This window comes from Gymnodraco acuticeps, unplaced genomic scaffold, assembly GCF_902827175.1.
Source record: "Gymnodraco acuticeps unplaced genomic scaffold, fGymAcu1.1, whole genome shotgun sequence".
Classification (NCBI taxonomy): Eukaryota; Metazoa; Chordata; class Actinopteri; order Perciformes; family Bathydraconidae; genus Gymnodraco; species Gymnodraco acuticeps.
Genome location: NW_022990271.1, coordinates 5888912 through 5901312, shown reverse-complemented (window position 1 = coordinate 5901312; position 12401 = coordinate 5888912). Strand labels below are relative to the sequence as shown.

General features: G+C 40.6%; 2 protein-coding genes across 2 annotated transcripts in view; one reads left to right on the top strand and one right to left on the bottom strand.

Moving 5' to 3' along the window:
- The window catches only part of LOC117549344 (coronin-2B-like), a 56269-nt gene extending 49710 nt beyond the window's left edge, over nucleotides 1-6559 (bottom strand). Inside the window, 2 exon segments of the mRNA XM_034221185.1 lie at nucleotides 5955-6068; nucleotides 6465-6559. Of these exon segments, the coding sequence (XP_034077076.1) occupies nucleotides 5955-5969 (15 nt within the window). The 5' untranslated portion in view covers nucleotides 5970-6068; nucleotides 6465-6559.
- Nucleotides 6560-10878: 4319 nt separating this feature from the next.
- Nucleotides 10879-12401, top strand: part of itga11a (integrin, alpha 11a) — a 134030-nt gene continuing 132507 nt past the window's right edge. Inside the window, exon 1 of the mRNA XM_034221244.1 lies at nucleotides 10879-10909. The gene's annotated coding sequence lies outside the window, so the exon portion shown is untranslated. The remainder of the gene's footprint in view (nucleotides 10910-12401) is intronic.

The following is a 12401-nucleotide window of genomic DNA, read 5'->3' as shown; positions in this document are numbered from 1 at the left end:
GATGTATGTAAAGAATTCAAGACAGTTTGAGTGTGGAAGTGCTTGTATTTGCCTGCATGAATGTAGAACTACAGCAAATGTATATTTTTCCTTTTTGATTGGAAAAATAAATCATTATAAATGCATATGGTCACTAAGATTTGTCAGAGCATTCATGTCTCTAAACATTTCTTGAATCATGTAATGCTCTAAGAGTCTTAATAGCCTTACAGTTGACAGCAGAAGCTGTACCATAAACACTGAAAATGGCTTTCAGACGTCTTTCCAACCACATGTGTGTGCCTGCACATCAGAGCAGAGTGGGCCTCCGTCGTAATTGGGGTGTTGGCAGATATTTAATTGCAAACACACTCAACACAGCTGGAATGCTACTTTGAATTATATAGAATTCACGTCAGCATGGTTCAATATAAAGTTTCTGATAGGGACAAACAAGAGTGTACATGTGTGTGTTCTTGTGCTTTTATCTATGCAGGGGCTGAGTTTAAGACCCACATAGTCAAGACATCAATACACTTTAAAAGTACTGCAATAGACAAAAGAGCACATTTTTTGGCTCTCAGCAGCAGTAGGTAGTTTTGATAAAAAGCCAAAAAACAACAAAATAACTGGTTTTGACATCAGCAGGTCTTTCACAGGGTTCAAATTAAGAGACCGTATTAAGCATTCATTTAGGGGAGCGTCATAGTAGAGTAAAATTATTCACAAAATCCTATTTGAGGGCCAGGCTTTTAGTTGAAAGGTTAAAGTTTAAATAGGATTAGGGCGAGGTTAGGGTTGCAGTGCAGATGGTTAAGGTTAGAGTTATGAGCCAGAAAATGAATAAAATCAAAAAGGGTCTCTCAAGTATAGTAACACACACATAACTAAGTGTGTGTGGCTGTGTCCTCTGGGAACAGACATTCATTTATCACCACACGGACTCCCTTTAGAGCTTTTCTGCTGGTGTCTAAAAGGAACAAAAAGATTTACTCCAAAGGCCAGTCCTCCCCCTCTTCATCTCGGTCACTCCTCTCCTCCCTCAACGTCCCCTCTTCTCCTCCACCCCCCTCCCCAGCACCCTGCTCTTTCTGTGGTATCCAACCAAAATCTACTGGACCATTTCAGGAGTTGCATTACAGCTTTCTATTAAAAAGGGTTATTTAAAAGAAAAGTCCATGTGAAGCTGACAATTGAGCGGCCCGACCAAGCAAGGAGGCAGAGGCAGAACGTCCAAAAATATAACCCGGTGTGGGCATTTATTAAACTTGAGCACAGGACACAGCCTCAATCTTGCTGTATCCGTGAGCACAGTCACCAGCCACAAGGATCTCACACACCTCTTTCTCAAACAGAAAAACCCCAGAGCCTAAATACACACACTAATCAATCAACAAGACACAGGTGAGGGGGAAGGAGACAACACAGGGCACCAGGTGAACACAATCAACCACAATGAAGCTATACAACCCGTAACGGAGGCCGAGATCTATGGGCCCAGAGATCACCTCTGTGACAGTTCAAATGATCTGTTTAACCTTTTCCTATAGCAGCAGCTTGCCGTTATGCTTTATGGCACAGTGGCTGGTCAGAAATGGGTTTGGATATGAAAAAGAGTGCAGTCCTTCTGTTCTTTTATTTCCCAAGGACTCTGGCTGGAGGTCGTTTGGCAGACGGAGGGTTGTGTGACCCCGGCCTTCTGGAGGTCAGTTTCTTGCACCTAGAAATCCCGCTGTGGCCATTATGCCTCTCCCTTGAGCCCTGTGGACTGAGACCAAACTTAAACTGACAGCAAGGTAACCCAGGGCAACAATTCATGCTAGGGCTAGCCTCTGTTGCCTGTCTGTGTTGTTGGAGGATACAAATAGTCTTTTATTAAACAAACTGAATACTGCTCAGGGTTTTTACTGTATGGGTTTGCCTTCCTACGTTTAGCTTATGTAATCGAGCAGCTGGCTGCTGCAGGCTTTCATTGAGACCTTTGAGATGAGGTCAAACAGCCTTGAGGAAGGAGGCAAAAATAATCAGTTTCAGGTCAAAAGACAGCAGATAAACAGGTTTGTCCTTTTGCTGATATTACAAGAACTCCAATACTCTGTACCGATTTAGTAGTAGCAATGGAAGTTCTCCACCCACCTAATGTGTCTGCCAACTCACATTTGGGCCTTCCCACCCACGTCCACACTCATCTACGCACAGACATGCACACAATCACAAGGCAAATAAGAACAGAGTGTCCAGATATAGTAATAATAATAATCTTATGCCGTGCCCTGGTGTGCCAGCTGTGTTGGACGTTTTCTGGCACACAGAGCAACATGCTGTATTCAGCACTAAGGATCTCACTCAATTCAATATTCTGGATAAATACTACATTCAATTGAATATTGTGGATATTTTCAGATCACAGTCATGTGTAATGTGTCATTATTTTTGCACAAAAAAAGGCTTATAGTTCCATATCTGCAAAGCAGTTTTCCAATGGAAAATAAAAATAATTGCAAGAACTGCAAAAAGTATTATGTAAGCAAAATGTAATTTTTTTGGTAAATGGGCAAAAAACATATTGTTGACCTTTTTTCATTTATAGGTTCAACTGCTTTTTTATTTTTGCACAACCAGCTGTTAAAATTGAGATAGAAAACTAATTTGTGGGGTGTAATGTAGAGCACTAACATGCATACCACGTCACTGTTATATTACTGCGTCACAGGCCTGTGTTAAATGTCATTCCCCTTTCAAACGCTTTCCTTCGTGCCTCTCTGGGATTACTTTTAGAGAAAAACAAATGTGAAAATGCTTTTTTTTGGATTCTCCCTAGGAACTCCTCAGCAGTGTTGAGTACTAGCAGCATTTGGCATAGTAACACACAGTTTATTCCTCTCATAAATCTTCAGTATAACAGCAGAAGTCAGGGAATGCATTACCCTCGGTAATATATGAATCATATTTTGACTTTAAATCTGACGTATTAAGATATTTGGTAGCAATATCCAGTAAAATCCTCCAGGCCCAAACAAAGTTATTGCCAGTAGACTAAACGTTAAAAAGCTAAAGAGCTTATGGTCCCGTCTCACAGAGGACTCAGTCCAGTTAGGCCACGAATCAAAGCAAAGGCCATGGATTTAACTCGCAATGACCTATTTTCACTGTCAGCATTTTATCAGAGGACAAAATGGTAGTTTCTGGCTTTGTTTGCAGTTGTTTATCACAGTGTGCATGTTACTAAGACTCATTTTATCTTACAGACATTCTCATGCATTTTGTCAGCTTTGCCTTCATCCCCATTGTGAAAAACGTTAAGAATGTAGTTATAGCTTGCAAAGTCAGAAATACAATGTGAAGTTGTGTTATGGGATTAATGTTTCCAAAGGCCAAGTCTTGTAACATCTCTTGCAGGAAAATCGCTTAAGTGAGCATAGCAGCCTAAACAACATTAAATAAAGACTGCATTAAAAATAAATTGTGTTTGCTCTGCATTGGTTGTATGTTTGCTATTTTGCCATAAAGAAATGGACTAAATTGTAAATAAGCAATATTTTAAATCTGGTGATGTATAAACTTGTTATCATCAAACGGTTTGTTGATGCAGAATGTTTAGCAACTTATAACATACTTTAAGTATGTCACCTATTTTTTTATTAATCAAGTATGCACCATATGACGTACCGTTATTTATTATTCTAAGGAGATAATCCAGGAGGCAATACTCCTCCTATAAATGTGCTTATGTGTGTAATGATGCGTTATAGGCCAACATGTATATAATAGCTTTTTCAAAGAGATGTCATCACTGCCATATTTATGTTACAGGTGTAAATGTATATGCCACCATTGCAATTCATTGTAAATCCATGCTGTGACACAAAAGGTCATAGACCATAATGGTGATCTGATACTAAGTAGGCATTGCAGAGACTGTCTCTCCAGAACATTGTCTCTGTGTGTGTGTGTGTGTGTGTGTGTGTGTGTGTGTGTGTGTGTGTGTGTGTGTGTGTGTGTGTGTGTGTGTGTGTGTGTGTGTGTGTGTGTGTGTGTGTGTGTGTGTGCGTGCGCTGAGGGGTAGAAGGCTGTTTAGCCCCGTCAGCAAAGCAGCTCTTGTCCTGTATCACTCCCAAGGTGACTCTCTGCTGTTGGCAGGCAGAGCCCTGAAATCTCAATCTCTCTCTCTCTCTCTCTCTCTCTCTCTCTCTGCTTCTCCTACACACCAATCATCTTTTAGATACCGCTAGGTAATGTGCTCTTGTGTCTTTTTTTGAGATGTCAAAGTACATTTTTGACTTTCCTTTTTTTCTCTTCTCCATCCTCACCTCATTTCCATAATTAAAGGGAATAAATAAAATGCTAGCAATGACAATACAACTCATGGGTGTATTCATTACAATTCTGTACAATGCATGTGGCTTTGTGTACAGTCAGACTTAGGCTTTGGCTCAGTGCCAACACACAAGCACATGACCTTTTCCTCACTCTGTTCTCGTAGTGGAGAGCATCCACCTACACTGCCGCAAACACACCTCCCACACAATCTCTCTCACAGGAAGACACATTTTACTTTGAGAGGCTTCGTCTGTGAATCTGTGTGAGAGATTTTAGCCGGGAAATCAAAACTAAGCCATTCTGTGTTAACAGAACTTCAGTGTAGACCCTGCAGGTGTGTGACTGCAAGTGTTAGTAAATAGGCCATTGTCCTCTGTCTTCAGTAGGTCATCTATTTTAGTCCAGGTTAATTCTCTACATGGGAGTAGGTGTGCTATTTTCCTCTCTCTGTGTGTCTTCCTGTTTCTCTGTCTCTCTATTTGTCTCTCTGGCTCTGTCTCTCCCTCTCTCTCTTTCTGTTAATTGATAAAGAGGATTTAACCGGCGACTGCGGCTTAAAGCAGAGACTGCATCCACCAATACTTACTTTGGTGCACACAAACAGTCAATCAGGAGAGGTAAAACGGCTACTTTAGGATCAGCTTAGGACTGTTACCAACACACACAAACATTTGTGCTGTTATCACTTGAGAGGACACTGAGTTGACAACTACTCTAAGAAGATTGACCATATTCGTCTTTATCTAACCCCAATACTTACCATTCAAATAATGTAACCCTAACATTAAGCAAAACCCAATTCTAAGCCCTAAAATGGGTGGTTTGCCTAATGTGATACTGCTTTCCACCCATTAACTAGGCTGAGTCTCCTAATGTGACAGTTAAACAGCATGTATTCATTTGACTGACACTTGTGTCCAAAGAAAAGGGCTATAATGCAATTCACAGTTGAGCAAGACAAATCCACAGTATGATTGAAGCACACTGACACTTCCAATACTTTTTCATCTTAAGTACTTAAAAATCCATTGTAAACCATAATTAGTATATCTAAATGGTAATCTTTCAGTTAATTAGTATAATAAATCAGTGTGTGTCAAAGCCATCTTCAGGCTTTAAGAGATTATTCCCTGCAGCTGCTAGCAAACAAAACCTGCAAACGATCTCCCATATTCTTATTGATACAAGTGGAATCAAATCATTTAAACAACCACATTTGCCAGAATTAGCACAGACTCTTCATCTCTTATCAACCCTGTACATACACTATGATAACATATTTTGAAAGGGAGTCAAAATGACTGCAGCAAACAAAGTTTAGTCTTCAAATGCCAAGTCTCATTTAAAATAAAGTCCTATACAGATGAAATAATAACTTCATACCCGGCCTTTAATAAACTGCAGATTAGAGAATGTAATCACAGAATTCGATTCTGGTCTTATCATAACCGGAATGCATTTCTAATGGGAACAAATTAAGCAACATCCTCTGGCAGCAGCATCATGATAACCTTCTGTTCCCGGCAACTCCAACACTACTTAAAAACTCAACTCATGAGAATAACACCCAAAATAACCTTCACGGTCCAATCCACCCACAATCCCAAATTACTGTTGACATCCTGAAAGTTGCATCCCATGCAGAGCGGTCTTACCTTTGTGACAGTCATGCAGAATCAGTGGGTGAGGAGCAGGCCAGTGTCCCCTTCAAGCAAAGAGCAACGCCGCAGGAGTGGCAGAGTGATGAGGAGGAGAGAAGGGCAGCTCTGCTGAATATGCAGAGAGAGCGAGAGAGAAAAGAGGAGGGGACAGACAGGTTAGCGTGTCTGGCTCACTCAATACGAGAGGGCTGATTGCTGCTGCTGCAGTGAAGTAACGGCTGGCAAGCCGGCATGCGGTTGGTTACTACAGCAGGGAAAAGCTCTCTTCTAGGATACACCCCCTACCTCTTCCCTCCCTCCCTCCCTCCCTCCCTGCCACACACACACACACACACACACACACACACACACACACACACACACACACACACACACACACACACACACACACACACACACACACACACACACACACACACACACACACACACACACACACACACACACACACACACACACACACACACACTGGAGATGATACATACAAAGTCCAGCTGCCCTAACCTCTCACTCTCTGTCTCTCGCAATATGATTAGTGATGGCTAATACAGCTTATTGATGAGCAGTCAGGCAGGGCAGCAGGAGGAGGCGGAGCAGTGCTGCCTGGGACAGGAGAGGACTGCAAGAGAGGGAGGGAGGGAGGGAGGGAGGGAGGGAGTTGGATGCTGTGTCGCAGTCTGCTCCTTAGGCATGAGGCTAGCTGCACGTCATCCGGTGTGTATAAATGTATGTGGGTCTGTAAATGACGGGAGGTAACAAGAACATTTTAGGAGCAAACTAGGCTGAATGTATTATTTCTAAAGGTGAAAATATTACAGAGACCTTGGCAGACACACAGGGACATACAAAAAGGAATACACACAATGTTGAAGCTAAAAATCTGTACTTATGGACACTCTTTGAGAAAGATTCTATTCTGACCCTACACCATATTGCATAGGGCAAACATTCAAAATTACTTTTCATCACTGTTTGGTGAAACCATAGTGATGTAATTGTATCACGTTCTGCTGTTTAAATGAATGACTTTAATGAAATCTGAATGAAATCGGTCTTAAGCTTTTGTCATGCACGTATGAGTTTTGTCTGAGTATTTGCAAACATTCGCCATCACAAATTATTCCTATAAATATCATGACACTGATTTAAACCCTAGACACAGCCCTAAACCTGATGCAAATGCAAACTGTAATTCTTATGTCATGCGTCATTTTCTTCTATGTTACTCTTAAGCCTTGAATCAAATTTTATTTTCTAAATAAATCAGACACAGCGTGAAATCTTAGTGTTTGGGTACCTTATGTTCTGTGGAAGGAAGGTAGGTATCCTCTAATTAATGTGCAAGTGGAGAGGACATGAGTATAGAAACACATAGGCACCCACCCACCCTCACTCGAGCAGTTATACATCTTTGTCATACTTATTGTGTAAATACAGGATGCTAGACACTGGCCAAGATTCCAATTCAGTTACCATGGTTCAATTTCCCATAGCTGTGTGAGACTCTTCTCTAGTGGCTGCAGCCCACAATACTGGCTTTGTTTAGTGCATCTATATGTATGTGTGTGTGTGTGTGTGTGTGTGTGTGTGTGTGTGTGTGGGTGTGTGTGTGTGTGTGTGTGTGTGTGTGTGTGTGTGTGTGTGTGTGTGTGTGTCTCTCTGTGTGTGTAGTGTACTGTAAATGTCCGCACATGCTGGAGTAAAGGTCATTAAAAGTCAGAAGGGATCTGATACTGAATGACATAATAGAAAGTGTCCATTGCAGGAAGCTCATTATGGATTTCTCTCTTACTGTGGTTGTATCACACACAGGACTGGGACATTTGCCACGGCAATGATTAATTTATCTTCCATTTTATGACATATGGAAAATAGTCAAGACCTGCGGTATCAGCATACACGCGGTTTGATTGGCTAGCGCTTGTACTGGCGGGAATTGCATAAACGGGATTTGATTGGCTGATGCCAAGCATCGAGCCTCAAAAGTTGAACATTGTTCAACTTTTGATGCCGATCGATGCTCGTGATGCTTGCAAAGCCATGCCATGCTCCCCACAATGCAGTTCGGCGAAGATTCAAAATCTTCTACGTCACCCCATTCAAATGAATGGCCGAAGCGTTGAAAGCATTTTTCGATGCCTGTAGTGTAGACGGGGCATCACCCTCAATATCAGTCTCTATGCGTGTCATCCATGGTGTCATCTGTGGCCCCACTCTGGGCATATCCTGTCTGGAACAATAGCATTTCCTGTGTCTGTGAACACATTATGGGAGGTGGTAGAGTTTGAAAAAATGTCAAGTGAATTAAATAAAGATTGTTATGAAGTTAGTCATTTCTCCAACTTGCATGAGCATGATCTAGTGTGAAACTTACTGGGTGTGCCATGGCAATATAATGTAGAGATGCATTTTTTCACGGTGTTGGAAGTACGTAATCCTTTCAGTATACTTCAAATACAAGGTGGTGGAGGAACTGACATCATTGGGCGGAGGTGGCAAAAACAGGGACCTGCAGACCAGAGGAAGCCATCATGTCTCACGTGTTCCATCAGACATCTACATGATCCCTAAAAGAAAATAGAGTCGTCGCAGCCATTATATGAGGGTGGCACTTTTCAAATGATTAGTTTAGACCCCCCCACTTTTACCATGTGGAAAGTGAAAGTCCGTGAATCGGTCTCTCCACTCGCCGCACTTTGTAGAGCGCTGTGTCAGTGCTTCACTATCAAATCCATTCCACTTGCTTATTGAGAGAATGCCCAAATCAATGAAACTCCGTACCATGTTTTCACTGCTACTTTGTACCAAGGCAGATTCTCACATAGCGCGCGCATGTTCAAGGAGTGTTGTCATAGTTGGACAGCTCAGATCTGTTGTATGAAGCGATGCCGGTAGTGGAGGTAATTGGCACACACACAGGGCCGCCCCTGGCCAACTTGGGGCCCCAAGCGATATTGTGAGATGAGCCCCCCCCCCCCCCCCCCAACCGACAGGAGTGGAAAATGTTTTTTTGGAAACAAAGTAGGCTACTTTGCAAATATAATTCCTGTTTATTATTATTATCAACAGTTACTTTTTTATACAGTGAGGTAAATGGTAAATGTGCATGTATGTCGTTCAGTATGCGTTTACAGGTGAATACGTCTGCATTTCCTGCCAAATACTAGCCTCAAAAAGATTAAAATATAATGAATGCAAATAAACTACTTCTACTAATAATAATAATAATAATCATAATCAATTCAATAATATAAATACTATATTATTTTATTATAATATAGTTGTAATATAGTCAAGACAAAACATGCTTATGACATGCTCAAAAACTGATACTTCTTAAATCTGTATTCAAATGTAGTTCCCTCTGTCAGCAATGTATCAACAACTACACACACATTTCTATCAGTATTTCTCTGTGTTGTGGTTGACATGATGATGACTGTTAGGAGTTAAGGGGAGAGGCTGAGCATCACCATGAAATGTGCAAATTGACATAAAAATGAGTAAAAGGGGGAAAAATGCTCCATGTTTTTTAGGCTGTAAACTTTAACTGTTAGTAAGCCAACTAGAAAGACAGTTTATCACTCTTCCTCCTGTACATTAGCAGATAAAAGGCATCACATACTTGAATGAATGGTAAATAAAGAATGCTGGAAATAACTGCATCCCCATTAGCCTATATGCTATGCAGAGACTGCCTTCTTCATGTCGTGAATTGCAGCTGATGTTTTAATATGGCAATTGGCAATTTGACTTACACAACATTCGCAAGTTGTACATTTGACTCATACAATAACCCACCTTCGAGTGATGCTCTAGTTTCTTCATGTTTTATTTTGTTCCCTCTTGCTTGTGCCGGACTGAAACTGTCTTTTCACCGACATCTCTTCACCTGCACTAGTGGCCGTATCAAAGCCGTGATTGGTCAGATGTCGATTCATTGCAACGGTGTCGGGTTACAGACGTGCTCCCCTTGTCATCTCTCACTCTCACTGGGGGTGCGCGGAGAACTGAGCGGAGAACTGCGCACAGCAGTTGAGGCCCTATGGGCGGGGCCCCCTGCGCAAGGCGGGGCCCCATGCAGCCTGCGTGATTGGCCTGTAGGGAGGGGCGGCCCTGCACACACACCAAATGTTCAGGAAATGGTTAATACAGCGAAAATCAAAGCTGACGATCTCTTGGTTTGATATGTTTTCTCCCCCAGACAACATGGACATAAGAACTTTTTTTTCAAAGAAGAGGAAAGTAAGTCATCAGCTGGTAGCAGTTAATCAGTTAACAGTGATGGCGGCGGCGGCGGCGGCGGCGGCGTCTCACTTATGGAGAGGAGTTTCGTCTTTATGTCATGATAGAGAGACACACATACTGAATAGTTTAGATGAGAAAAGGCATCGAAATGCCAGGTTACTAGTATTTATCATGTAAACAGGGAAAATGAATAACCCGATATCTGTGCTCATGTAAACACCATGATGTCCATGTAGAGATGCAGTCAGTGTGTTTTACTGGAGCCTCAGTTCGATAAGAGATTATTTTCTGAATTCTTTAACTTCGGTACTCTCTCTCAAAATGGTAATGTGCATTATATTTGAATTATACTTCTTATCATTCAGAAGCTTTTTGTGTGCGTTTATGTTTTACTGAGTGCTTATAGGCAATTTCCATCCCAGTATTCAGTTAACTATTTATTTTATGTGCACATTACATAGACTAGCTAATATTCTACCTACTGCTTGGGACTTTGAGTCTTCAAAATGTCCAATGTCACAGACTGGGACTTACTTTAGAGTCAGTTGTATTTACATTCAGTATGACTTGTTATGATTCAATGTGAAAGAGTATACTGCTCAATAAATAATGATCACTTCACCACCTCTCTTGACATCTAGGCGCTTGAGAGTGAGTCAGAGGCAGAACACAGGGACAGTGGAGAGAGGTCCATTGCTGAGGTGAGTGATGAAAGGGAAATGACAGTTTAGAGTAAATTGTGATGTGGACTCTCATCCCAGAATGTTAAGGAAATCAGTGGGGATATTGAACAGGAAACATTTCAAATCAAATCAAGTTTTATTTCACATTTATAAACGATTTTTGGTCGAGCCAAAGTGCTGTACATATAATAAAAATAGCCTACAGTTATCCCCGGTAATAACTGTAGTATTATAGTCAAGGGGCATCATATGACCAATATAGATGGAAGAGCAACATTTATTTGAACATTTAAGTCAATGATACCATTCCTAGGTGAACTTAACATCTGTATGGAGTCAGATCAGTCTCAATATTAATAAATGCTCACAGAAGGATTCACAAATGTATTTTGCGATTTATATATAAATGATTCTCCACAACAATGTCTCTCAATGCACTCACACATATTTATTGTTGCATATAAATGTACCAAATGGTCATTTAAACTGCTTTTTATTCATTCAAAGACAGCTCTGAATTAATAATCAAATATGTTTCCTTTCTTTACTACTGGATGAAATTACAAAATGTACCCATCATTTCCCTCTTGCTAGTATAGCCACATAAAAGTATCAAACCACCTTAAAATGCACCAGAATACAGGAAATCTATTTTTTTTTCCGTGGGGGGCGACCCCGACACCCCCTGTTAAAAATGTCCCCCCCACATTCAGGATGCTTCCTACGCCCATGAGTAGGTATAACATATTTATAAAGAAATGTTGATAAATGCAATAATAATAATAATAATAATAATTGTGTCTTAAATTAATTATTCCTTTCTGTTCCAGTGAATAGCATGTCTGCTTTGTATAATTTCCTTTGTGTTTACTAGTCTGACTCTCTGACCACTTTCTGCACCATACTTAACAGTTTGCTGCCATCATGTGGTGAAGTCATTTTATTACCTCCAAGCAGTATGGCTCAAGTAATAATAATGTTTTTTACTAATGTTTTTTACAACGCTGATTATATTTACCTAGATAATCATCTCATGCTTATAAAGTCAGACAATCAAATTAAGTATATTTAACTTAGTGTCTCAGAACGTGTTATCTCTCTATCTAATGAATACAAATGGAAACAACAACAACAGAAACAAAGTAAACTCCTAACTGAAATGTACTGTAAGATTCAATAAGGTTAAAGTGCTGGGCAAATTTGCACACCAAGATCAGTCAAGTTAAGTTACAGTGTGGAAAATTAAATAGTGACACATGTTTCTCGGAACTATGGTTGTGTTATTCTAAATAATCGACAAAAAATAATCCCCATGACAAAACATGAAATTCTGTATTGTTTTATCTGTGGACTATTTGCTTAACAATCTTAGCATCAGGCACTAATAAAGACACCATTAACATTGAACTGTTAAATCTGAAAACCGTTGCCAGACGGTAAAAAAACTGTAGCAGATTGTGCTGTGGGAGGTGGCAAAAACAAAATCATAATTGTTTTAAAATAAACCAAA